The 25,779-nt window shown below is 40.3% G+C and overlaps 2 protein-coding genes and 1 long non-coding RNA gene across 3 annotated transcripts; 1 reads left to right on the forward strand and 2 right to left on the reverse strand.

Moving 5' to 3' along the window:
- Positions 1-4,095: 4,095 nt before the first annotated feature.
- On the reverse strand, positions 4,096-5,563 carry LOC140234502 (uncharacterized). The gene is made up of 4 exons (XM_072314543.1): positions 5,377-5,563; positions 5,062-5,194; positions 4,631-4,938; positions 4,096-4,453 (listed from the first exon to the last, which is right to left on the reverse strand). The coding sequence occupies exons 1-4, from the start codon at positions 5,467-5,469 to the stop codon at positions 4,196-4,198; spliced, it is 792 nt and encodes a 263-aa protein (XP_072170644.1). The 5' UTR covers positions 5,470-5,563; the 3' UTR covers positions 4,096-4,195.
- Positions 5,564-13,449: 7,886 nt separating this feature from the next.
- On the reverse strand, positions 13,450-17,163 carry LOC140234359 (uncharacterized). Its single transcript, XR_011901620.1, has 3 exons — positions 16,949-17,163; positions 15,891-15,977; positions 13,450-13,805 (listed from the first exon to the last, which is right to left on the reverse strand). It is a non-coding gene; the product is annotated as an uncharacterized lncRNA (long non-coding RNA).
- Positions 17,164-17,306: 143 nt separating this feature from the next.
- LOC140233784 (uncharacterized) lies at positions 17,307-18,617 on the forward strand. The gene is made up of 2 exons (XM_072313878.1): positions 17,307-17,402; positions 17,661-18,617. The coding sequence occupies exon 2, from the start codon at positions 17,661-17,663 to the stop codon at positions 18,615-18,617; it is 957 nt and encodes a 318-aa protein (XP_072169979.1). The 5' UTR covers positions 17,307-17,402.
- Positions 18,618-25,779: the final 7,162 nt, after the last annotated feature.

Here is a 25,779-nt window from a genome sequence, read left to right on the forward strand (position 1 = left end):
TCACTATTGAAGCCAAGTGCTTACCCTACATGTGCATATGAATGTGCTGCTGCAAATCAAGAGGGCAGTTTAGTATAATATGGGTCAGTTTGGGTACTGTGGGAACTACAGGTAATTGCCGACTGTATGCCCCAATTCTTAACCAATCAGACTTGAAGATTCATCAAATGAAGTATCTGGTTGTAGTGATGAAGTATGTATCTGGTTGTATAGTGATGAGGTATATAGCTGGTTGTATAGTGATGATGTGATGAAATACTAGTACAGTACTATATGTATTTGTATTGTGATGATGTAACCCCGGCGCGGGGCGCTGTAACCAGTAACGTGTTGGGGTCGCTGCTGCATGCGGTTACCGCTGATGTTGCTCTGCCACGGCCACGACCTGATCCCGATCTCGCGCTCGCCAACTGGCAATGGCGGAGATTAAGCTGTGCTGAATCTTTTGCATAACGCCATGGCGGGATCATTCCTACTCCCACTTTCAGAACAGTGGAAGCCCATGGCCCATGCGTGAAGTCTTGAGCTAGATCGACATCGAAATCGCGAAAGCTACCGCGCTCAAAACCCACCACTCCATCGAGCATCCCACCGCGGCGGCCAGCGGCTGCGCCGCGCCGATGACGGGCTAGCTATACTAGCTGTAGTGTGCTATGCATGGTACACGTGCAGTGTATGCATGCGTACGCGTACGTGTTGCGCTGCATGTAGACAAGTCGTATGGGCCAGCTTGGTACACGGCGAATATTGCGCACTCGTTTTGTCGAACGTATTTTGTCATGAAACGTATTTCAGCTCATGAAATGTATTTTCATGGAATGGTTTTTCGTTCATCGAATGATTTTTTTTTTTCGAAAGTATGGAAAGCCATGTATGTAAAACACTTTTTGTCAAATATATTTTGGGTCTAATAGATTTTTGTTGAAATGAATATATTTTGTCGAATATATTTTCGTCAGATATTTTTGGTCAAATATATTTTGGGTCAAACATATTTTGTGTCAAATATATTTTTGGTGAAATATATATTTTGTCGAATATATTTTTGGTCAAATATATTTTTGGTCAAATATAATTTTGGTCAAATATATTTTGGTGAAATATATATATATTTTTGTCAAATATATATTTTGGTCAAACCTATATATTTTTTTGTCAAATATATATTTTGTTTGAATATATTTTTGTCAAATACATATTTTATTGAATATATCTTTTATCAAATATATATTTTGTCGAATATATTTTTGTTGAATGAAATTTTACTTGATGAAATGGTTTTTTAGTTGGTGTCGAACATAAATATTTGATTCCCCTCTGGCGCGCCATACGTGTGCCCCCGTTTCATTTCGTAAAGGCGCCTTCCCTTTACGGATTTCCCTGCGAGCAGTAATAGTAAAATCAATTTTGGATATCAGGCAGGCTTTCAAGTTGCAGTACACGGTATATTATTCTGCAAGTGAAGCGAGCAGGTGAAGAGCATGAATTCAAATGGCTTCATAAAATAGGGCTGGGATTCATTCGCTCTTAAAGGAATAATAGGGTTTTTGGTTGAGATTAGGTTCAGCAGGCTTTCAACTTTCTTGAGAGATAATAGAGTCCTCTCGTGAAATATAGAAGCGCATAAAATTCTAAGAAGATTACAAAGTTTACTGTATTTGATGAAAATTTGTTTTGAAATGGCTGAGATATCGAAAAACAAAGAGGTCCTACTAAAATTAGGACCACTTTGTTTTACCTTTTCCGTGATATCTCAGCCATTTTAAAAAACGATTTTTATCAATAAACTTTGAATTCCTCTTTAGAATAATTTATTGTGTGCTCTTTAATATTTCATAAGTGGTTTCTAATTCAAGAAGTTAAAATTTTCATCCTCCTCTCAACCAAAACTATACCATCTCTTTAATATTTTACCACGAGAGGGATTTCAGTGTGTTCGTGTGTGTATGTGTGGTGTGTAAGTTTATCTCGTAATCATGTACAGTGCACAAACTCTAAATACACAAGTTCTGTCATGTCTGTGGTACAGTGAATGCCTAAACATTACACGTTGAATACAAAGAATAGGCTACTTAAGTAACTCAACCATTGGGGAACTCAGCAAAACAGGGAGTTTCCACACACATGCTGTTTGATGATTTGCAGTCGTGGCGTTTAGCAGTAATTTAGAGGGTATATCATGCTGGCTTTTACCTATTTCGATTACCATGTGTAAAACCAGGGAGGTGAGGCTTCCCTGGTAAAATGATATTGAGACAACTATACACCTGTCAAATGGTGTCATTATACCATCTAAATCTAGCCCAGTGAGATGAGTGATTTTCATTTCCTTAACATTGTTTGTAACTTGTTTGTTTGTTTGTTTAACTCCAAGACCTCAAACTCATGGGACATCACCATCCATTCCTATACCCATTCACACAGACACAGACGTAACCTATACGTGACCCCCCCCAAAAAAAAAGAAAACCAAACAAACAAACAAACAAACACATAAACCATCTAACACAGGCACTATAGCGTGCCTGTTTTATACACGTATGTTTTGTACGTACATTGCAACATAAAAAATGAGTTATCAGGACTTCCTCAGCGGATATAAAACTTACACAAAGAGTTGAAGCGAGCGGGAAAGTGGGGAGGTAAGGAGAAAATTACAAATACAATCAACCAACCCTTTAACATTACCATTTTGGCCTTTCATTTTTCGTAAAACGAAATTTCGAGAAAAAAGTCACAAACGTTCAGATTGATAAAAGAATTGTTTTTCCCAATTTCTAATCACCGAACATCTTTCTTCACATCCACGTTGTTTAAAATTGTGTGCTTTGGAATGACAAACTTTCGGACGAAGCTCATTTTCGGATCAACAAACCTTTGGAATAATAATATTAACCAGCATCTCCAGAGACCACGCCCTCATCACTAATCAAGAAGAGTACAACATTCCCCCCCCCCCCTTATCTCCAGTGACGACAATCTGTTACTTTTCTTTGTAATTTTTTATTGATAGAAAATATGTATTATTTACTTCGAATATCTTATATCTCATATCTACATAAGTAGCAGATTGTAATATCGAATGTAGGACATTTTGTTAAGTCATGTCTTTTTTAAAGCAATTTTTAAAAGTTTAATATTGCCAAGGTCATGCAGCTATAAAAGTCTGAAGTTTATGGTAAACATTTTCTATTCAAAGCGTACTGTTGCAGAAATTGTCTGCTTAAAGGAAGCCAGAACCCAAAGAGAAATGTGAATTGAGTGAAAGCAGCAACATTAGTTGAACACATCAGTGGAAGTTTGAGGAAAATCGGACAATCGATGCGTGAGTTATGAACTTTTAAAGTTTTGGTGTTGGAACCGCTGAAGCATGAGGAGACTACTAGAGGTTATGACTTCATGTGTGGACAACAGTGATAAAGAAAATATAAAGGGAATTCCACAATATATATATATATATATATATATATATATGAAGATTTTGATTGCAAAAACCGATAAGTCCATATTTGTCAGATGGAGATATTTGCGATTGAAGGTGAAGAAAAATAAAGAGAATAATAAGAAAATTTTTGCTTCTTTTGACCATAACTTCAAAAATGTGCCTTTATAATTATGTAGTGACCAATATATCATTTAAAAGGTATTATTTTGTACTTTATGACAGAGACCGTACTTCGAAATCTTCAAAAATGGACTTACCGGTTTTTGCAAACAAACTCTTCATATATATAGTATGATATTCAAGCATATAAATTATGTTTACATTATAATACTGTATATGTATGGGACATAGGCCTACATTAATAATGTTCATTTATACATAACTGCATTATTTATATAGACCCTTTGTAAGTATATAATTCTCGTATTTTTATCATGATGGATTGTATACGGGCCTAAGTATGGTAGGTCTCTGCACTACAATGTTTTCTTCTTTCCTCTCTCCATCTCTCTCTCTCTCCCTCTCCCTCTCCCTCTCACGCTGTCTCGGTTCTATATCCTTACTCTTTTTGAGTCTCCCAATCTCTCTTTCATGTATGACAACAATTAACTTTCTTTCTTATTCCAAGTTGGTTTTAGAATCACTCATATTATACAAAGGTCACAACATGTCACGTAGTTGTGTTTTTTTTTCATCGATATATTTACAAATAGTATTTACAGTATGTACAAATTATTTGTTTGGACAGTTCTATTTTAAGAGCTTGGCCAACTCCTCATCCACCATCCTCATGTCCCTTGTCCTCTTGGCAGCTTCCCTCCTCCTCCTCCTCTCCTCCGCCTTCTTCTCTTTCTCCATCCTGTCCAACTCCAGTCTCAAGTTGGACTCTTCTTCCTTCTTTGCCAGTCTCTGGACTTTTTCCTGGCGGATGACGTCAGCTTTTCTCTTGACGTCATAGGCACGAAGTTCCCTGTCCACCATCTTGGTGTTCGCGCGCTGTACAATCAGCTGTGGAGAAAAAACAAACAAATAAAAATATTAGATTAGTTTGAGAGTTTTAACAGCATCATTATCACCAAATCCAAGAAAAATGCATTATTTTTTTTTTCTTTACCCTGTGTTCAGCTAGTTACGACGTTGAATAAGAATGAAATTTATAAAGACAAAAGTGACAACATTAAGTACCTCTCTCTTTTGCCTGGCAAGCTCCATCTTGCTCTGGATCTGAGTCTTGAGTTCGTCCCCACTCAAGGACCTGGATCGGCTCTTGAGTTTCGTCAAGCGAACAGGGGCTGGTTTCAGCGTTCTCGCAGTGTCTTCCGGGTCCACCAGGTCAAAGGCGAAACCTCCTGCGCGAGACCGTGTTCGAGACATGACAGAGCAAGGGCGATCGACGTCGGCGACGTCCGCGCAGGCAGTGTTGTTGTCATTTGTAGAGACAGACGCTTCCTTTGGTTGTTGAACAGAAACAGGCAGACCGCTGTTTAGGACGTCTGAAAGCAAAAGTGAAATATTAAACTGTTGACCATTGTTTGACTAAGTTACATTCAATTATTGCAATTATTTTTTTTTCAAACTTGAATAACAATGAAAGGAATGAATATTCATGAGCCAACCTGTCTCATTAGAGGAAGCCTCCATGCAGCGAGCAATCTCGGCACTGACGTCACTGGTTGTTGGAGAACGACCTGAGCGGTGGTTGGTGGGGGTTCTCTGTGACGTCACATTGTCAGACTGCAAGGGAACAACCTGCAAACAGACGAGAAATCAGATAAAGATATAAACCAACTCTTTTCATTTTACCTAAGTCCTATAATATACAGAATGATACGTAAAGATACTTTCTTTAATTTGATGTGAAAGCGTAATTTTTGAAGGTTGTTCGGTGAAAACTGTAGGTTGATAAAAATAATTAGTAAATGCATCATTACCTTATTCCTTCTGCAGAGGCTCCAGAATCGGCGCTTTCCGGACATAGATCTGGAGGGCGACATCGGCACAACTTTGGATTGATTACAACCCATGGTGTCAGTATGGATATTCAACCGCAAAGTTGCAAATCAAGAAAGTACTAACAGGTTTGCAATAACCAGCAGTTGCTTTCGGAAAGTTCCAACACTTGCAATACAAGCTAAGAACCAATGTTTACATTTTGGCACATGTATTTATAGTCTGTATTGCGCATTGCTATGGCACGCGCGTCTCTGACGAAACAATGGAAAAATCTTGAAGATGGTATCCTTGCTCAATGATATTCGATGCTACTCAAACAGAAAACACACCTATACAATCATTATCTTGCTTTTATCACGTGGAAAATTAAATTCTAGTTTAGGATGAATTTTCCTCCAATACTCACCATCACGTTTGTGAATGGTGTCATATTGTTCTCTTGTTTGATTTCCCTATCCATTGAAAGTGGATCACATTGCGCTGAAATGACGATTTCACAAGCGCGTAATTTGGCTGCTTTTCTATTGTGACATAGCGTGCGAGCTCCATTGACAACGACGTTGAGCAAATGACGTAACAAAGAGTTATGCATTAAAGTTTCCATCCTCGTTCACAATATCATTAAGCTAATCAATTGAGAAAATATTTCGGCCTTGTTTAGAAATTGCTCTTCCTGTAGACGATGTGACGCTAGAGATATCTAAATTTTTAAGAACCAGAATATTTGATCTGGAAATTTTAACTTCCGAAAGAGTTCAAACTGTTTGCTATTTATGAAAACCAAAAGCAATTGCCCACGCATGCTCTTATCACCGCCTCGGGCTGTACATCTATACTGCTCAAAGAGATTTTCCCGGAGGAGAAAAATCTCTTTGATACTGCCAGCCAATTATTGTTGCAGCAGGTGATGGCGGTTGCCCTGGAGACATCAAAAGTTGAATGCACTTTTGACGTAAACAAGAACGTAAGTAGGTCAAACATCAGAGAACGACTTGATCTTCTCATACAATTTTCCGAAATATATTTGGTTTTAGACTGACGTGAAATCTATTGTTTGTTTGTTTGTTTGTTTGTTTTTTTTTTTTTGCAATTTCCCTGAAGATTTTGAATTAAACGTTTATTCAGTGATTTAATGGTGAGTATCAGATGGAGATCAATAAGATACACTCTGAATATCTGTCCCATATTTATGGGGTGCACTTTCCTTGATTACTGCCACATATCCAATAGAGATTAAGAGAGGGACCACAAGTATTATTAAGAAATCACAAATAAACGAAAAAAAAAAATCATGCCAATGTTCACAAAAGATAACATAGCAGAGGCGTCTGCAAACTTTTACTGACACTAATACAAGCCGCAGTAACGCAATGATGATACATGTACAAGCACAACATTTGGACACGTAGGATCTACACAGCAAGCCATTAATGTAACATGAACGAAAATTACTGTTTGCAATGTGTTTGCGATGAGGAGAGAATATCATATAACGTGGAGAGGGACACAGAGATGTATGGAGGGTGAGTGTTTGTTTTTCGCATGTGTGTTGCTACAGAGCAGACGTAGTGCGGACCCCATCCTGTCCGACTATAGTGCACCAGACTCGGCCCTCCTCGGGGCCCTCTCATCGCCTTGACCAATTCTACTAAGCCGTGACAAGGTGGCCTGGTTACGATATAGCTTCGGGGCACAGCAGCACACCTCATACGCAAGTGAAGAGCACTGATGGTACACCTCTTCACACAGCTGATTTATGATGTATATAGCGTTATCGCGGTTCCGCCTATTACACATTTTTTTTTTTTTTGCCTTCTCTAATAAGTTGGTATCATAAAGCCAGTTAAGCCAGCTAAGCGGGTATTAAACTTTCAAAAACGAATTTTCAGGAATGTTACCCATGCCTGTAAGTGTAAGTCAGTAAGCATGGCCGGCGGAATCGGGGGGCGTCCCCACTTTTTTTTCCTTTTTTTTTTTTTCACGATACAAAGGAATTATACATAAGGTGTCACCACTTTGGGCCCCCATTTTCTTTCACCCCTGAATTGCGTAAGTTTATTTGTTTATTCATTTATTTTATTTATTTATTTTTTTACTTATTTTTTGTTTTTTGCTGGTCAGCTGAAGAAACCCGGAAGTGGCACTAAAAGTTGCGCTGAAGGTTTTTCTTTTTTTTTATTGTTAGCTCATGAAAACCAAAAGTGCCCCCTCCCCCCCCCCCCCCCCCACACACACACACTTTTGGAAAAGCTCCTCCGGCCTGGCTAGTGTGTGCCTTTGTGTCAGTTCGCAGTTTAAATGCGTTCGTACTGTGAGGAAAACGCTGTTATTCCCCCCCCCCCCAAAAAAAAAAAAAAAAAATACAATACAATACAATACATGTAATACAATGATAAAAGCAATGTTGATATTGTCTTTGGATACAGGCAATGTGTTGATAATTATCTCAAAATTGTTGACGTTGAACATTGGAATGTGAATAAAATTCAGAGAAGTACAAAACAACAAAATTTAGGCTTTTTACACAAAATGAATATCATAGTAAAGAAGATTTTATTGAAGAATATGTGTAATAAACAATGAACAGTGATGATAGAAGACTAGCAGGATGCACACGTAAATGACAATGTGTAGACGCTAGCTAGGCTACATAGACAATTGCACAGTGTATGGCGTAGTTACCGTATCACAGAGTGTCAACAGACGAATTCAGAATTTATGACATAGGTTTTGGCTCTTGTAGATCTTTTTGGTAGAAAAGATTGGATTTTGGAAGAAACTTATGTCATTTGAATGTTTTCACAACTATAAAATGAGACTATGTGGTTTTACTGTCAAGTCTAAAATCAACCGGCAACGGCGAAACCTGTGTGCTAATTATAGCTCAGTCAGAAAACATAGAATAGTACATGTGGGACTGAGGTAAGATCGAGTGCATTCACATACGAGAAATGGTATTAAGAAATGTGTAATTTCACTGCTTACCTTTTATACTGGAGAGAAATAAGTTGGTGAATAGCCAGAATTTGCTTTGGAAGTGTAATGTCCAAAGATGAGAGTGTAATTTTTGTTGTATCCAGGTTAATTCCCCGGCGAACAATGGTCGCTGCAGTGTACTTCCCAATTGAATTTACCGCTGTGCGTGACGTAAAAACTTTTAGCCAATCAGTGTTCAGAGGCGTATTGTCTGCACTTTAGGACTCCGGGTCAAGGGGTATAAAAGGGGGCCCGGGAAGCTTGAAATTTTACCCTGGCTGAGAATTTCGTTGATGATCTTGACTCTGTACATCCTTGATGTCTTGTTGATGCGGCATTTGTGATCTGATAAAGTCTGAGGCTATAAAGTTAGAGCAATTGTAAGTCTAAAATTCTCTAAGTCCTTAAATTGTTGTTAGCATGGTTAGAACTTATAAACTGAGATATGAGGATATAAACAAATACTTAGAAAATATTTGTGATGGTCTTCTTAGTTAGGGAAATTGGAAACAATTTTATTAAGAAGATGGATAGCGAATTTAGGGTTTCTTTCCCATTGACTTAGGCGAAAATAACTCTGCTTCTCAATAGAGTAGGGACAAGTATGGAGTATCAATTGTTTGAGAATATTTTTCTTACATGCTCACAGTCTCTTAGGCAAATTTATTAAGAGAGGATGTTATTTTTCTTTGCTAAACAGAGAGATGGCGATGGTGCAATGCAGGGTCTGGGACCCTGGGATAGGGGGTCATGAACGATGTCTCCTAGGATAGACTCAGTCTAATTATTGTTGTTACCCAAGTTGTTATCCAGTTTGTTGCTAGAATTTTACCCAGATTGGCAACTAGTGTTTGGAATTTAAACTGTGTTAGGATTCTAGTTAGTGTCGTCTAGAATCTAACTGTTACTGTTAGTTCTGCTTTTGTATGAGACACTTGTTGAGACTTAGTCATTTTCAGAGAAGTGTGACTTCAACATTTTTGACAGTGTCAGCACTTAGAAATTTTTCAAGGGAAGTGTGAACTTAGAATATTTTATGGTGTCACTAGTCAGCACTTAGTCATTCTAAGAGAAGTGTGACTTAGAAATTTTTGACAGTGTCAGCACTTAGAAATTTTTCAGAGAAGTGTGACTTAGAAATTTTTGACAGTGTCAGCACTTAGTCATTCTAAGAGAAGTGTGACTTAGAAATTTTTGACAGTGTCAGCACTTAGAAATTTTTTTTCAAGGGAAATGTGAACTTAGAATATTTTATGATGATAATGTGATGTGCAGTGGATTGTAGTTTAACATCTTATGAAGATATGAGGTGGTACCATGGTAACGTTAGTGCTCTTTGCATTTGAATACCGAATAGGTTACACAGATATAGGTGTAGGTTGTGATGAGTGTTGGGCAGTTTCCCCTTCCCCTTTCCCCTTCCCCCCCCCCCTTTCCCTTTCATTCCCTGATGAGGCGAAAGACTGACGGCAGATTCTACAGCTTGATGAGTGACGTGTTACCATGCCAAGCCAGCAGTTGTGATGTTTGCAGTGTCAGAGACTGGGTTCGAGACGAAAGACAAGTTTGATGCTTTAGCTGAAGGTTGAGTCTCAATGATGCTGAAACTACAAGGGCTTAGCTGCAATCTGGCGATTGATGTCCTAGTATGATGTGGTCATGGCAAGCTGCTGTTCTTTCCTCTTCCCCCCCCCCTTTTCCCTCCTTGTGTTTCTGTCCTTTCACTCATTACTTTTAGTAAATTTAACAAGTGTCAAAATCGAGTGTGCCTAGGGCAGGCCTGACTAGTGCACAGTAACGGTCGAAGTGCTGATTTAGTGTCAGAAGATGGTTATTTGAAAGCGGTGTTTGTGTCCCACCAGTGATAGGTAGGAGTGTGACCCACTTGATGTCTATGCTATCACCGAGTACCGGGCAGTGAGATACCTGGGTTGCAGGGTCTGACACCGACAGAGTGAGTGCAGAACTTGCAAGGAACTGTTGACAGGGCCTAGAAATGTATCTGTGGAGTGTGTGCTGGTTAAAATCCCGGCGGGGTGAGATCCGGATAGTGTCATGAGACTAGTAGAAAGACGCGTGTTATTTATTCTTGTTGTTTGCGTATTTTATTGAGCCGTGCTTTATAAAGGAGAAAACCAAGGAAGACTGCTTGCAGTCTAGATTTGGAGACAAATGCCAGGAACAGAGCTAAGTAACATCTAGAATGGAGGACCGGTAATTCAATTTCAGTTAAAGACACTATAAGTATAACCAAAACTTGATAAAATCTAAGTTCACACTGAGTGTAGCGTTAATAATACTTAGAAACTGAAGGTGATTTAGTAAGTTAGTATGTAAGTAAAGAAATGCACTCATACTTCTCCTAAAAGGTAATAATATAAGAATTGGGGCACAGAGTATAAGTATCAATACTAGATTTTCTAAAATGGAAACAATCCGTGTGTAAATGTTTGAACTGTACAATACTGTAAAGTGTACAGACCGTCAGAGTATTACATGTAATCACACTTTGCGACAATGTACATAGAAGTTTGGAATTAAACGTTCAGTGTTGTTGTGAATTCAATTCCTGTTTGAACAGACTAAGTTACGAAGAAAGTCAAGTGTTGTGTGACGAATGACTGCAAGTCTGTTTAGTGATCTGTGGTTGCAGTTGTGATAGTGAAGTAATCTAAGAGTAGCAGTAGAATAAGACCATCATCCCACGACCGCGTCCATATACTGTGGACAAACGAACCCGTCATCGACGCTCGAGCCAGTTGAAGTAATCAGTTTGATAAGAACTTTGTGACTGAGAGAGAAGGGATTACTAGTAGTTAGGATACACTGTAGGAATGCCAGAATGTGTGTGCCACAATTTACAAGTGAAATGTACATGACAGTTAGGCCTGTTGAACTTACGCTCGAGAGTGGTTGAGAATGTTTAGCATGCCAGTCTGACTGCGTGTGTGCTCAAACACGTGTGGAGAACTTGTCGCTGTTCGGAGTGTTGGGTGCAATGACTGAAACGTGCACAGCTGACTCGTGGTATTTAAATATCTACACTAGGCACTAGCTACTCTAACAGTCACGATTATGCACAAAAACACTAAATATCGAATTATCAACTCACCTATATTATGCTGAATGCTTGAATGATGAGATTGTTAGAAACTTGGCATAGAAGTCTTGTTGAAACAGGAGATTTTAGTGCAAAATCACGAGACTCACTGTATTGAAGTGCCTGTAGCAATGGCTTAGTAGGACTGTTTGGCGGTCAAGTCAGTTATCTCATTTGCATGTACGCACTTTCAACCAATAGCACATACAGTGTGATAGTGGCATTCAGGGTCGATTAGGCACTTACAAAAGGAACTTTCTGATTGGTCAGTGTTTGTTATGAATAGAATCTAGTTATCTCCCTCTCTCTCTGTAGTTCTGCTGACAAATAAGGAAGTTATGTTGTTGGCAAGGCGTGGTTTACCTGAACAAACCTGGTGGCAGCATTACCTTCGAATGAGTGATAGTTGATGAGATTTGATTGATTGAGCTACCGTTACGGAGATCTAGCCTTGTTACTGTTTGGTGGCAGATAGGACAAATCTTTTAAGATCGCCACCCCAAATTGGTACATGGTCACGATCAAATACCGTTACATATTTTTGGTGGCAGCGGTGGGATGGTCACGCTGCATTAGTTGAGAAATAATTTTTTTTTTTGTAAGTGGTGGGATGGTCACGCTGCACTAGTTCAGATTAAAATTTTTGTAAGCGGTGGGATGGTCACGCTGCACTAGTTCAGAAGTTAAAATTTTTGTAAGTGGTGGGATAGTCACGCTGCATTGGTAGAGATTTAAATTTTTGTCAACAGAGTGATGGTTCAGTCTTTACTTCAGAAATTATATAAGCATGTGAGCGGTCTGATGGTCTATTGTAAAGGTCTAAGTCAGAATTTTAACTTAGTGAATTTTGTACCAGGACAGTAGAATAAAATTTGTTGGTGTGGTTACAAACAGGTTGTTAGTTTTGGAATAGTACTTAGGCTTATAGCACTAACAAATACTTACTGGTTAAAAGTGAAGTACAGAATATGAGGTGATTGTGCTATCTTGGACACTGGTATTATATGACAAATTGTTGGAGTGTTGGAGAACTTATGCCGTTGTGGAGATAAGGCGATGTAGTGACGTTGAAGTGGTGAGTTAGTAGTAGGTGAACAGCAGGGAGCTGTGAGACCTAAGATAGTGATGTGGAGAAGTTACAGTGACGTTGGTAGTGAAGTTTGAGGTTAGGACAGCTGGACTGTCGAGGGGTTCATGTAGTACCTGTGCTCTGAAATAGACTGAAAATTCTGAGTACTAAGTAATAAAGTACTGTTCCTAAATTTGGTTGGGAGTATAGGAGAGTATGAGTGCGTATTACAAAGTATTAATACACGTAAGATAGTTACGCAGCGGTAAAAATGCACACTTCGCACCTTAGTGTAAGTTAGAACTCTATTCACGAACTGGTTGGTTAGAGTTAAAGTGAAAGAGTAGTACATAGGTGACTAGTTGCATAGGGGAGCTTGCTCCTGATTGTTTGTAAGAGACACGTTCACAAACCCCATTTCTACGCTAAAAATAAAAAGGCGGTCATGACTGAAGCTAGTCCAGTGAGTCCTGTGACGATGACAGAGGGTACTGGTGGGGGTGATGATGTAGTCACTAGAAGTTGGGCTGTTGATGGTACGGATCCAGAGATAGCTGTCAGAATGAATGAGTATGGTGATAGCATCCCGCCAAGACGACGACGTGAATATACCGCTAGTCAGTTTGATGCCAACCCCCGATATGTTGCGAGTGATGTCCCAACTGAAGTGATGATGCGAACCGCAGATGTACATCGCAAGGATGTCATTCCCGACAAGTTCAGTGGCAAGATGCCGTGGGCTGATTATCGCCGTCATTTTGAGGTTTGCAAAGAGTTGAATGCGTGGACTGACTCTGAGGCTGGGCAGTATTTGGCGACTCGTTTGCAGGGACCTGCTTTGAAGGTGTTGTCGAATTTGCCGTCTGGTGCACCCATTTCTTACAAGGACTTAGTGAAGCACTTGGAACATAGATTTGGTCCAGGGGAGCATGCTGAAAATTTCTTGATGGAACTTAGAATGAGGCGACGTGGGAAAGATGAGAATCTGCAAGAACTCGGCCAAGCCATTCGTGATTTGACTGCCTTAGCTTACCCTGAACTGAGTAATGATGCACGTGAGAGACTGGCGCGTGGACATTTCTCAGAAGCAATTGATGACTCAGAGATTCGTAGTGGCATATTCCGTGCGCATGCAACGACTTTAGATGAGGCAATCCGTGCAGGGCTCGCGACAGAATCCTTTTTGAAGGTAGAGAAAGCTCGCGAGAGATGTAGGCCAACTCGATACGTCAGGACAGTGGAGAACCAGGTCCAGGCTGCACCTGTGAATGACAAAATGAGACATGAAATTGATGAGCTGAAATCTACTCTCAAACAGTTGACTGAAGTGTTGAGACAGAGTGATGTGAGACCAAAGATTGATAGATCTACTGTCACATGTTTTGCTTGCCAGCAGGTTGGACACTTTAGTAGGGAGTGCCCAAATCGTGGAGCTCAGCAGGGAAACGACAGGAGGTCTTCCCTGTTGGCCAGGGGACGGCCCAACTACCAGCGACCAGGCCCAAACAACTAGATGATGAACAGCAGAGTAACAGAACTAGAATTTGCACTATCAGTGATGTCAGTTACACTATGTTCATTCCCGTGATGATTGATGACAGACAGTTGCATTTCTTAATTGACACTGGAGCAACAATTTCATTAATTTCTCATGATGTAGTCAGCACAATGCATCAAGCAAATATGTGTCATTCTGCAGTACAGCTTTCTCAGGCAAATGGATCTGCAATTAGAGTGCATGGAGAAATTGAAGTAGAGATGGAGATTGGAAGTAGAGTACATGAAGTTGAGTTGGTGGTAGCAGATATTGAGCAAGATGGAATTTTGGGGATGGATTTTCTCCAATGCACCAATGCGAGAATAAACTGTGAAGAGGAGTTAGTTGTGATAGACAATGAGGTTATTTCCTGTGCCAGTATGAGTGATGAACGAAGTCGTGTTCAAAGAGTTGAAGTTAGCGCTGATGAAATAATTGATGATGTACCCAAACACTTGAGAGACTTGTATATCGAGGCAACAGCCAACATTGATGAGCGACAGCATGCCAAAATAGCCGAGATGTTAGCCGAGTATGGAGACGTATTTGCAAGAGGAGACAATGACATAGGTCGAACTACTATGATGTATCACTCCATTCACACGACATGTAATGCACCACTACGACAAGGGCCAAGACGTCCGCCTATGGGTCTGAAAGATGAAATTGACAAACAAGTGAAAGAAATGTTAGAACGAGGCATAATCAAGCCATCATGCAGCCCGTGGTCTTCCCCTGTTGTACTCGTGGATAAGAAAGACAGTACCAAGAGGTTTTGTGTAGATTATCGCCTACTCAACAAACACACTGTGAAAGACTCGTTTCCCCTTCCAAGAATAGATGAGTCGATTGATGCTCTTGATGGTGCAAAGTATTTCTGCACACTAGACTTAGCCTCTGGTTACTGGCAGGTTCCCCTTGATGATGATGCAAAGTTGAAGTCGGCTTTTGTTGTGCCTGGAGGTCTGTATCAATTTGAAGTGATGCCTTTTGGGTTATCAAATGCACCGTCTACTTTTGAGAGAGTGATGGAAACTGTGCTAGCAGGACTTCATTGGAAGATACTACTTATTTACTTGGATGATGTTATTGTATTCGGCTCATCAGTGGAGGAGGTGATTGACAGACTCAAACTTGTTTTAGATCGTCTGAGAAGTGCTAACTTGAAGTTGAAACCCAAGAAATGTCACCTGTTCAAGAGAGAGGTCCTCTACCTCGGTCACATTGTGTCTGATAACGGAGTACGCACAGATCCTGAGAAGATAGAATCAATCGAATCGTGGCCTACACCTGCTAACACAACTGATGTCAGAAGTTTTCTTGGCCTGGCGTCATATTATCGCCGGTACATTAAGGACTTTGCTGAAATTGCAAGACCACTTCATGTCCTCACTCAGAAAGAGAAGAAATTTGACTGGAGCTCAGAGTGTGAGACGGCATTCCAGACTTTGAAGGAGAAGTTAACAACCTCCCCAATTCTAGCCTACCCAAGAGAAGGAGTACCATTTCTTATGGACACTGATGCAAGCAAGTATGCTATCGGGGCTGTGTTATCACAAGCACAAGATGGGCATGAAAGAGTCATAGCCTATGCAAGTCGAACTTTGAGTCGGGCAGAACAAAACTACTGCGTGACGAGACGAGAGCTGTTAGCGATTGTTCACTTTCTGAAGCACTTTCGACATTATCTCTATGGTCAAGAGGTCCAAGTTCGAACAGATCATGGCGCACTGACATGGTTACTCAATTTCAAGAATCCTGAAGGTCAGCTAGCTAGATGGTTAGAGATAGTTACTCAGTATCGCCTTACCTTGGTTCATCGTGCTGGGAGAGTTCACATGAATGCTGACGGACTGTCAAGACGCCCTTGTTCCCAGTGCGGCCGCCTAAATGATGCCTGTGTAGGAAACAGAGACAGTGAATTAGATACTGATGACTAAGCGTGTCGAGTAGTTAATTGAAATGGTGGAGTAAACTACGAAGTTATTGAAGTTTCAGACATTTGAATTTCAGTGTTGTTGTTGTTGTTTCTTACTTAGATACAAGTTATTCATGGATGATGGCTGAGAATACAGCTTTTGATGTAAATGAGTTGACAGAGAGAGTTGCTGCAATTACTTTGCTTCCCTCTGTGACGTTTGAGAGAATTAGACGAGCACAACAGCAAGATGCTGACATCAAACATTTGTTGAGATGGAAAGAAACAAATGATGTGAAGCCAGAATGGAAAGAAGTGTCTGCCCTTTCCTCTGCAGTGAAAACCTATTGGGTGAACTGGGATTTACTTGCAGTACGAGATGGGGTATTGATGAGAAAATGGGAGTCTGTTGATGGTAGTGATTAACTTGGAAACTTGTTCTCCCTCGTACACTACGACCAGAGATTTTGATGGAATTGCATAATTCTCCGACAGCTGGACACTTAGGGGTACATAAGTTGCTTCACAAAGTACAGCAGAGGTATTATTGGGTAGGACTTGCAAGTGATGTGAGGTCGTGGGTTAGAAAATGCAACACTTGTGCCATGATGAAGAATCCGCCCAGGAGACTTCTTGCCCCTTTGCAGCAATATGGAGTTGGAGCCCCATTAGAGCGTGTTGCCATGGATATCATGGGACCCCTACCTAAGACTGATAGAGGGAATGTCTATGTGCTTGTCATCGGAGATTACTTTACTAAATGGATTGAAGCTTTTGCAATTCCTAATCAAGAAGCTGTGACGGTTGCTAAGGTCTTTGTTGAGGAATTCATTTGTCGATTTGGGATACCCAAAGAGTTACACACTGACCAGGGACGCAACTTTGAGTCCACACTGATGAAGGAAGTATGTAAGTTGTTAGGAGTGAAGAAAACTCGAACTTGTCCTTACCACCCTAAGGGAGACGGCTTCGTTGAGCGATTCAACCGCACTTTGACGACTACACTAGCTGCATCACTTGACCCTGATCGTCACCAGAGAGACTGGGATGAGAGGATACCATTCGGTATGATGGCCTATCGAACGTCAATCCAATCGTCGACTGGTGAAACTCCCTCTATGATGATGTTGGGAAGGGAAACCACTCTTCCGGTAGATTTGACGATAGAATCACCAACACCTGATGATGAAAATGACAAAGATGATTATGCATACAGGTTAAGATGTTCGCTACAAGATGCACATGAGAATGCGAGATCAAAACTGAAGTTAGCAGCTTCTAAGCAGAAACAGATGTATGACAGAAACACTGTGATGCGTACATTCAAGAAGGGTGACTGGGTTTGGTTGCAAAGTATCCAGAGGAGGAGAGGTCTATCACCTAAGTTGATGATGAAGTGGCTGGGTCCGTACCTTGTAACCAGTAAACTGTCTGAAGTAGTGTATCGTATCCAACAGTCACAGAGGACCGCACCAAAAGTGGTACACGTTAACAGACTTAAGATCTATGATGGTTCCCCCCGCAAGAATTGGCTTGATGAGATTGTGAGACGCAATCCCCATAGAGTTAGACTGCCTCCACTAAGATTTAGGAAGGATGATGAGTAAATGACTAACCAGATCATATTTGTTTTGTTTCTATACCCACCTGATTGCTTCACAGATGAAGTGCCGTTTCTGTTCATCATACTACAACACGTGGGAGGTGTATCGCCAACATCTAAACAATCATCATGAGACAACCATAACGGGGAGATGTAGGATCTGTGGGAGGGAGGTGGAGAATCAGCGAGCGCTCGATCTCCACCATGGAACACACCATCCCCATCGAAGGCTGCCCACCATCCAGTATGGTGTCGCTAGCGAGACGTATCGCAAAAACTGGATGAAGAATAGGTCCCAGGTCGAGTTGAGGGGGGAGCGGATAACAAAGAAGGAAAGGCGAGACAAGGAAGAGAACAAGGAAAGGAGAGACAAGGAAGAGAACAAGGAAAGGAGAGACAAGGAAGAGAAGAAGGAGGAAAGGAGAGGCAAGGAAAAGAAGGAGGAAAGGAGAGGCAAGGAAGAGAAGGAGGACAAGGAGACACAAGACAAGCAGAAGGAGGAGCCAAGCAAGGGAAGCAAAGACAAAGTTACAACGGTTGAAGTGGAAGACGAAGGCGAGTGGGAGGAGATCTTCAATGATGGTGACTCCAGTGATGAGGGCAGCAGCCACGACGACTCTGACAGCGACTCTGGCAGCAACTGTAGTGATGACGATTGCAGCGTTAAGAATGACGACGCTGGCAGCAACTGTAGTGATGACGATGGAAGTGTTAAGAATGATGACGACGCTGGCAGCAACTCTAGCGATGACGATGGCAACGTTGAGAATGGCGACAGCACCCCAGCAAAGCCCAGTACAGAGATGTCGAGGAAGCGCACTATTGATCTGCGGGACGAGAGTGATGATGAACTAACCATTCTTCTGAAAAAGCCGTGTGTGGGGATCCGCGTAATCACTCGCATTGAAATCAGGAGCAAGGTTTATGTTACAGCACATGGACAGACCCGGCTCCTGAGAGAGACAGTGGATATTGTTCACCCAGAATCAGACCTGTGTGAAGTGAAGGAAGAATAGAGTGTGATATGAACTGTATATAGTTACTGTTGTTGTTGTAAATAAGTGTAGATATATGAGATGTAACATATGTCATATATTGGTGTTGTAGGATATGAGTAGGAACTTTATTAATTCCGCTCATTCAGGAAGACATTAAAAGTTATAATTTGGATCTGTAAATTTAAAGGTGGTGGTAATTATCACTGGGACAGTGATTGTCGAGGAGGGGGATAGTGTGAGGAAAACGCTGTTATTCCCCCCCCCCAAAAAAAAAAAAAAAATACAATACAATACAATACATGTAATACAATGATAAAAGCAATGTTGATATTGTCTTTGGATACAGGCAATGTGTTGATAATTATCTCAAAATTGTTGACGTTGAACATTGGAATGTGAATAAAATTCAGAGAAGTACAAAACAACAAAATTTAGGCTTTTTACACAAAATGAATATCATAGTAAAGAAGATTTTATTGAAGAATATGTGTAATAAACAATGAACAGTGATGATAGAAGACTAGCAGGATGCACACGTAAATGACAATGTGTAGACGCTAGCTAGGCTACATAGACAATTGCACAGTGTATGGCGTAGTTACCGTATCACAGAGTGTCAACAGACGAATTCAGAATTTATGACATAGGTTTTGGCTCTTGTAGATCTTTTTGGTAGAAAAGATTGGATTTTGGAAGAAACTTATGTCATTTGAATGTTTTCACAACTATAAAATGAGACTATGTGGTTTTACTGTCAAGTCTAAAATCAACCGGCAACGGCGAAACCTGTGTGCTAATTATAGCTCAGTCAGAAAACATAGAATAGTACATGTGGGACTGAGGTAAGATCGAGTGCATTCACATACGAGAAATGGTATTAAGAAATGTGTAATTTCACTGCTTACCTTTTATACTGGAGAGAAATAAGTTGGTGAATAGCCAGAATTTGCTTTGGAAGTGTAATGTCCAAAGATGAGAGTGTAATTTTTGTTGTATCCAGGTTAATTCCCCGGCGAACAATGGTCGCTGCAGTGTACTTCCCAATTGAATTTACCGCTGTGCGTGACGTAAAAACTTTTAGCCAATCAGTGTTCAGAGGCGTATTGTCTGCACTTTAGGACTCCGGGTCAAGGGGTATAAAAGGGGGCCCGGGAAGCTTGAAATTTTACCCTGGCTGAGAATTTCGTTGATGATCTTGACTCTGTACATCCTTGATGTCTTGTTGATGCGGCATTTGTGATCTGATAAAGTCTGAGGCTATAAAGTTAGAGCAATTGTAAGTCTAAAATTCTCTAAGTCCTTAAATTGTTGTTAGCATGGTTAGAACTTATAAACTGAGATATGAGGATATAAACAAATACTTAGAAAATATTTGTGATGGTCTTCTTAGTTAGGGAAATTGGAAACAATTTTATTAAGAAGATGGATAGCGAATTTAGGGTTTCTTTCCCATTGACTTAGGCGAAAATAACTCTGCTTCTCAATAGAGTAGGGACAAGTATGGAGTATCAATTGTTTGAGAATATTTTTCTTACATGCTCACAGTCTCTTAGGCAAATTTATTAAGAGAGGATGTTATTTTTCTTTGCTAAACAGAGAGATGGCGATGATGCAATGCAGGGTCTGGGACCCTGGGATAGGGGGTCATGAACGATGTCTCCTAGGATAGACTCAGTCTAATTATTGTTGTTACCCAAGTTGTTATCCAGTTTGTTGCTAGAATTTTACCCAGATTGGCAACTAGTGTTTGGAATTTAAACTGTGTTAGGATTCTAGTTAGTGTCGTCTAGAATCTAACTGTTACTGTTAGTTCTGCTTTTGTATGAGACACTTGTTGAGACTTAGTCATTTTCAGAGAAGTGTGACTTCAACATTTTTGACAGTGTCAGCACTTAGAAATTTTTCAAGGGAAGTGTGAACTTAGAATATTTTATGGTGTCACTAGTCAGCACTTAGTCATTCTAAGAGAAGTGTGACTTAGAAATTTTTGACAGTGTCAGCACTTAGAAATTTTTCAGAGAAGTGTGACTTAGAAATTTTTGACAGTGTCAGCACTTAGTCATTCTAAGAGAAGTGTGACTTAGAAATTTTTGACAGTGTCAGCACTTAGAAATTTTTTTTCAAGGGAAATGTGAACTTAGAATATTTTATGATGATAATGTGATGTGCAGTGGATTGTAGTTTAACATCTTATGAAGATATGAGGTGGTACCATGGTAACGTTAGTGCTCTTTGCATTTGAATACCGAATAGGTTACACAGATATAGGTGTAGGTTGTGATGAGTGTTGGGCAGTTTCCCCTTCCCCTTTCCCCTTCCCCCCCCCCCCCCCCCTTTCCCTTTCATTCCCTGATGAGGCGAAAGACTGACGGCAGATTCTACAGCTTGATGAGTGACGTGTTACCATGCCAAGCCAGCAGTTGTGATGTTTGCAGTGTCAGAGACTGGGTTCGAGACGAAAGACAAGTTTGATGCTTTAGCTGAAGGTTGAGTCTCAATGATGCTGAAACTACAAGGGCTTAGCTGCAATCTGGCGATTGATGTCCTAGTATGATGTGGTCATGGCAAGCTGCTGTTCTTTCCTCTTCCCCCCCCCCTTTTCCCTCCTTGTGTTTCTGTCCTTTCACTCATTACTTTTAGTAAATTTAACAAGTGTCAAAATCGAGTGTGCCTAGGGCAGGCCTGACTAGTGCACAGTAACGGTCGAAGTGCTGATTTAGTGTCAGAAGATGGTTATTTGAAAGCGGTGTTTGTGTCCCACCAGTGATAGGTAGGAGTGTGACCCACTTGATGTCTATGCTATCACCGAGTACCGGGCAGTGAGATACCTGGGTTGCAGGGTCTGACACCGACAGAGTGAGTGCAGAACTTGCAAGGAACTGTTGACAGGGCCTAGAAATGTATCTGTGGAGTGTGTGCTGGTTAAAATCCCGGCGGGGTGAGATCCGTATAGTGTCATGAGACTAGTAGAAAGACGCGTGTTATTTATTCTTGTTGTTTGCGTATTTTATTGAGCCGTGCTTTATAAAGGAGAAAACCAAGGAAGACTGCTTGCAGTCTAGATTTGGAGACAAATGCCAGGAACAGAGCTAAGTAACATCTAGAATGGAGGACCGGTAATTCAATTTCAGTTAAAGACACTATAAGTATAACCAAAACTTGATAAAATCTAAGTTCACACTGAGTGTAGCGTTAATAATACTTAGAAACTGAAGGTGATTTAGTAAGTTAGTATGTAAGTAAAGAAATGCACTCATACTTCTCCTAAAAGGTAATAATATAAGAATTGGGGCACAGAGTATAAGTATCAATACTAGATTTTCTAAAATGGAAACAATCCGTGTGTAAATGTTTGAACTGTACAATACTGTAAAGTGTACAGACCGTCAGAGTATTACATGTAATCACACTTTGCGACAATGTACATAGAAGTTTGGAATTAAACGTTCAGTGTTGTTGTGAATTCAATTCCTGTTTGAACAGACTAAGTTACGAAGAAAGTCAAGTGTTGTGTGACGAATGACTGCAAGTCTGTTTAGTGATCTGTGGTTGCAGTTGTGATAGTGAAGTAATCTAAGAGTAGCAGTAGAATAAGACCATCATCCCACGACCGCGTCCATATACTGTGGACAAACGAACCCGTCATCGACGCTCGAGCCAGTTGAAGTAATCAGTTTGATAAGAACTTTGTGACTGAGAGAGAAGGGATTACTAGTAGTTAGGATACACTGTAGGAATGCCAGAATGTGTGTGCCACAATTTACAAGTGAAATGTACATGACAGTTAGGCCTGTTGAACTTACGCTCGAGAGTGGTTGAGAATGTTTAGCATGCCAGTCTGACTGCGTGTGTGCTCAAACACGTGTGGAGAACTTGTCGCTGTTCGGAGTGTTGGGTGCAATGACTGAAACGTGCACAGCTGACTCGTGGTATTTAAATATCTACACTAGGCACTAGCTACTCTAACAGTCACGATTATGCACAAAAACACTAAATATCGAATCATCAACTCACCTATATTATGCTGAATGCTTGAATGATGAGATTGTTAGAAACTTGGCATAGAAGTCTTGTTGAAACAGGAGATTTTAGTGCAAAATCACGAGACTCACTGTATTGAAGTGCCTGTAGCAATGGCTTAGTAGGACTGTTTGGCGGTCAAGTCAGTTATCTCATTTGCATGTACGCACTTTCAACCAATAGCACATACAGTGTGATAGTGGCATTCAGGGTCGATTAGGCACTTACAAAAGGAACTTTCTGATTGGTCAGTGTTTGTTATGAATAGAATCTAGTTATCTCCCTCTCTCTCTGTAGTTCTGCTGACAAATAAGGAAGTTATGTTGTTGGCAAGGCGTGGTTTACCTGAACAAACCTGGTGGCAGCATTACCTTCGAATGAGTGATAGTTGATGAGATTTGATTGATTGAGCTACCGTTACGGAGATCTAGCCTTGTTACTGTTTGGTGGCAGATAGGACAAATCTTTTAAGATCGCCACCCCAAATTGGTACATGGTCACGATCAAATACCGTTACAGTACGTTAGAACACATTCAATGAGATAAAACCCCCTCCAAAACCTGTAGACTCCGCACGGTTATTAAAAAAAAAACAAAAAAAAACAAAAAAAAAACAAAAACCTAGAATGCCCATAAACATGAAAAAAAAAAACCCAAAACAAAGCAATCACAAACGCACACACACACATAAACACACACCAAACATGCATGATGTATTCGTCTTGTGGGAATTTCTCTAACGGATACCGGACTCTTACTTTGAATAACCAGGCATTGAGGCATTTGAGATGGACGTTTTGTTCGTTATGTGAACTTTTTTTTTACTTATTTCTTTCTTTCTTTATTTATTTATTTATTTATTTATTTATTTATTTATTTATTTATTTATTTACTTATTTATTTATCTATTTATTTATTTATTATATCAGAAGCAAAATAAAACGAATAGGGGAACGGGAAAGTAATAATTCCATAGTGACCAAACCAGGAGTCTGTTGAAAATCGTCTTCCTTACATACTTAAAGCTCGCCGCAACTTATGTACACCATGTAGGAACCACTCACTAACTTGTTAGTATTCGAATCATTACCATGGTAACTGTAATCACACACACGGCTGCATTCAATGATTGTCAACCCTTTCCAAAATGGACACCTAATCTCTTTATATTTCCCTTTTATACATCTGAATACTCCCGGCTGGTTTTCTGAATACTCCGTGCTGCATTTATTTGAAAAACTTTTTCACTGTCCACTCATACACATGACGCTGGATATTACAAGTCAAAACATCCACGGAAAAAATGAAGACAATTATATTACATGCATATTGTATTGTATCATAAATTATGATTAAAAAAAATCTTTTTTTTTTTCTAGCCCACATTTCTAATACTGAGTACGATACAATCATGTACAGTACTTCATTGTTGTCTGCTGCCATTTACGTTTATTTTCAGACAGATAACACTCCTCTATGCTGCTCAGCAGCTGGTGTAGCTAGCTCAGAGTCTCTTCCCACCTCCCTGCTCAGAGCAAAGCGCTATCAGATGACAGCCCTACTCTCTCGATTTTGCGTAGTACGCTCATGGGCAGGAGCGGGCGCCATTTTAGGAAGCAAAGCGATCGATAGAGGCGTATTTTTACGTGATTAGTGGTATCTGCCTCCCTTTCATTTTCTCCTTTTTTTTTTTTTAAAGGGGGTTGTAGGGGTAAAAGATGTACAGTGTACTTCGAGCCTCGTTACGGCATTTAGAAGTATCGTTCCTGCCTAGGCACGAAATACAATGAAGAAATGCCCTTATACCCTATCATCCTGTCCCTCAAAATTCGAGCTAACTAATGACCTAATAAATTATTTATAGGGAGTATACACCTACACCACGATAAGATGATTATGCATTGGGGTGCTCACAGCTTCAGAGCAACTAGGCTCTCTCTTCCCCCTCCCTCTTTCTCAGCCCTTCTCTTGGTTGGTTTTTATTTACGATGTAGGCTAGCTACAGTGATTTTTTTCCCATACCGCACAACCATCGAGGCGCTTATTATATAACAATAATTATACAGTATAACAAAATGTTGATTATTCTTGCCCTAGTAGAAAACCAGTAGGGTCCTGTGTAAAATGGCCACTGTGTAGTGATGTGTGTGTGTGTGGGGGGGGGGGGGGGAGACGGTGTTCGAACATACATTGGATATCGCCTTTCTTGGCTGTAATACATTGAGACCGTCTTTGGTTTCTTGGCCGCATACCTCCAGGTCTGATCTGAGGACTTCTTGAAAGAAGAAATTCAACAATCTCGATGCCCACTTTGGTGGAATAATTAATATTCAAAATGTTTTTAACCAAATAGAAATTATTCTCGGACAATGTGATTGGCTGTGTCGTAGTTATCATTACTTATAGTTGATCCATGCATTGTCCGTTTTCGCGATGCACTTTGTAGGAGGTCGAACGCATTTAAGGAGCCCGGGGGGGGGGGGGTGGTAGGGACCTTGAGGATTGATGTTATACGATTTGGTCCATACTTTGGTGGAATATTTGTAAATCTAATAATTAATATTTCATATAAAAAAGGGAAATGTAGGAAAATGTGAACGGCTATAAGTCCATTATCAAGACCTCTCAGGATCCGTTATGGGCGTCTTCAATGTGCAAGTTTATGAGATATGGAACGAACGGGCCGCAGAGCTAGGAAGCCTATGTATTATCAGAATTGAAATTCAACGATGATGTGATGCACACCTGTTGTGGAATATTTGAGACTTTTTTTAAATAAAAAATGTGTTATCTTTTGAACATGTTCGCCTTGCATAAAAAAGCATAGTGTTAAAAAAAAGAGAAGAAAAATAAGAATATTATATTTGAAAATCGCGGGGAGATGATCCCTGAAAAATTCCAGGGGAACACGCCCCCACCCCTACTCCACCTGCATAAAGGCGTTATAACAAGGCCAAAAGAGCAGGGGCAAGAAGAGAGAGAGAGGGAGAGATGGGGGGAGGAGGAGGGAGCTTTGCAGAGAGAAGGGCGCTTCGCTCTCCATCTCTCGAACTTTGCGGGACTATATGCAGATTCGAAAGTAATGGACATTTCTCCGCCTTTTTTTCATTTTTAGGCATGAATGATGCTTCTAAATGGCATTTCAAGGTTTTAAAGAAAA

This window comes from Diadema setosum, chromosome 10, assembly GCF_964275005.1.
Source record: "Diadema setosum chromosome 10, eeDiaSeto1, whole genome shotgun sequence".
Classification (NCBI taxonomy): domain Eukaryota; kingdom Metazoa; phylum Echinodermata; class Echinoidea; order Diadematoida; family Diadematidae; genus Diadema; species Diadema setosum.

Excerpts from the sequence above, each read along its gene's own strand:
- LOC140233784 (XM_072313878.1), top strand. The coding sequence starts at position 17,661 with ATGAAGTGCCGTTTCTGTTCATCATACTACAACACGTGGGAGGTGTAT.
- LOC140234502 (XM_072314543.1), bottom strand. The coding sequence starts at position 5,469 with ATGGGTTGTAATCAATCCAAAGTTGTGCCGATGTCGCCCTCCAGATCT. Across the intron at positions 4,939-5,061 it reads GGCTTCCTCTAATGAGACAG|ACGTCCTAAACAGCGGTCTG; the intron begins GTTGGCTCATGA and ends TTTTGCTTTCAG. Across the intron at positions 4,454-4,630 it reads TTGCCAGGCAAAAGAGAGAG|CTGATTGTACAGCGCGCGAA; the intron begins GTACTTAATGTT and ends TTTTCTCCACAG.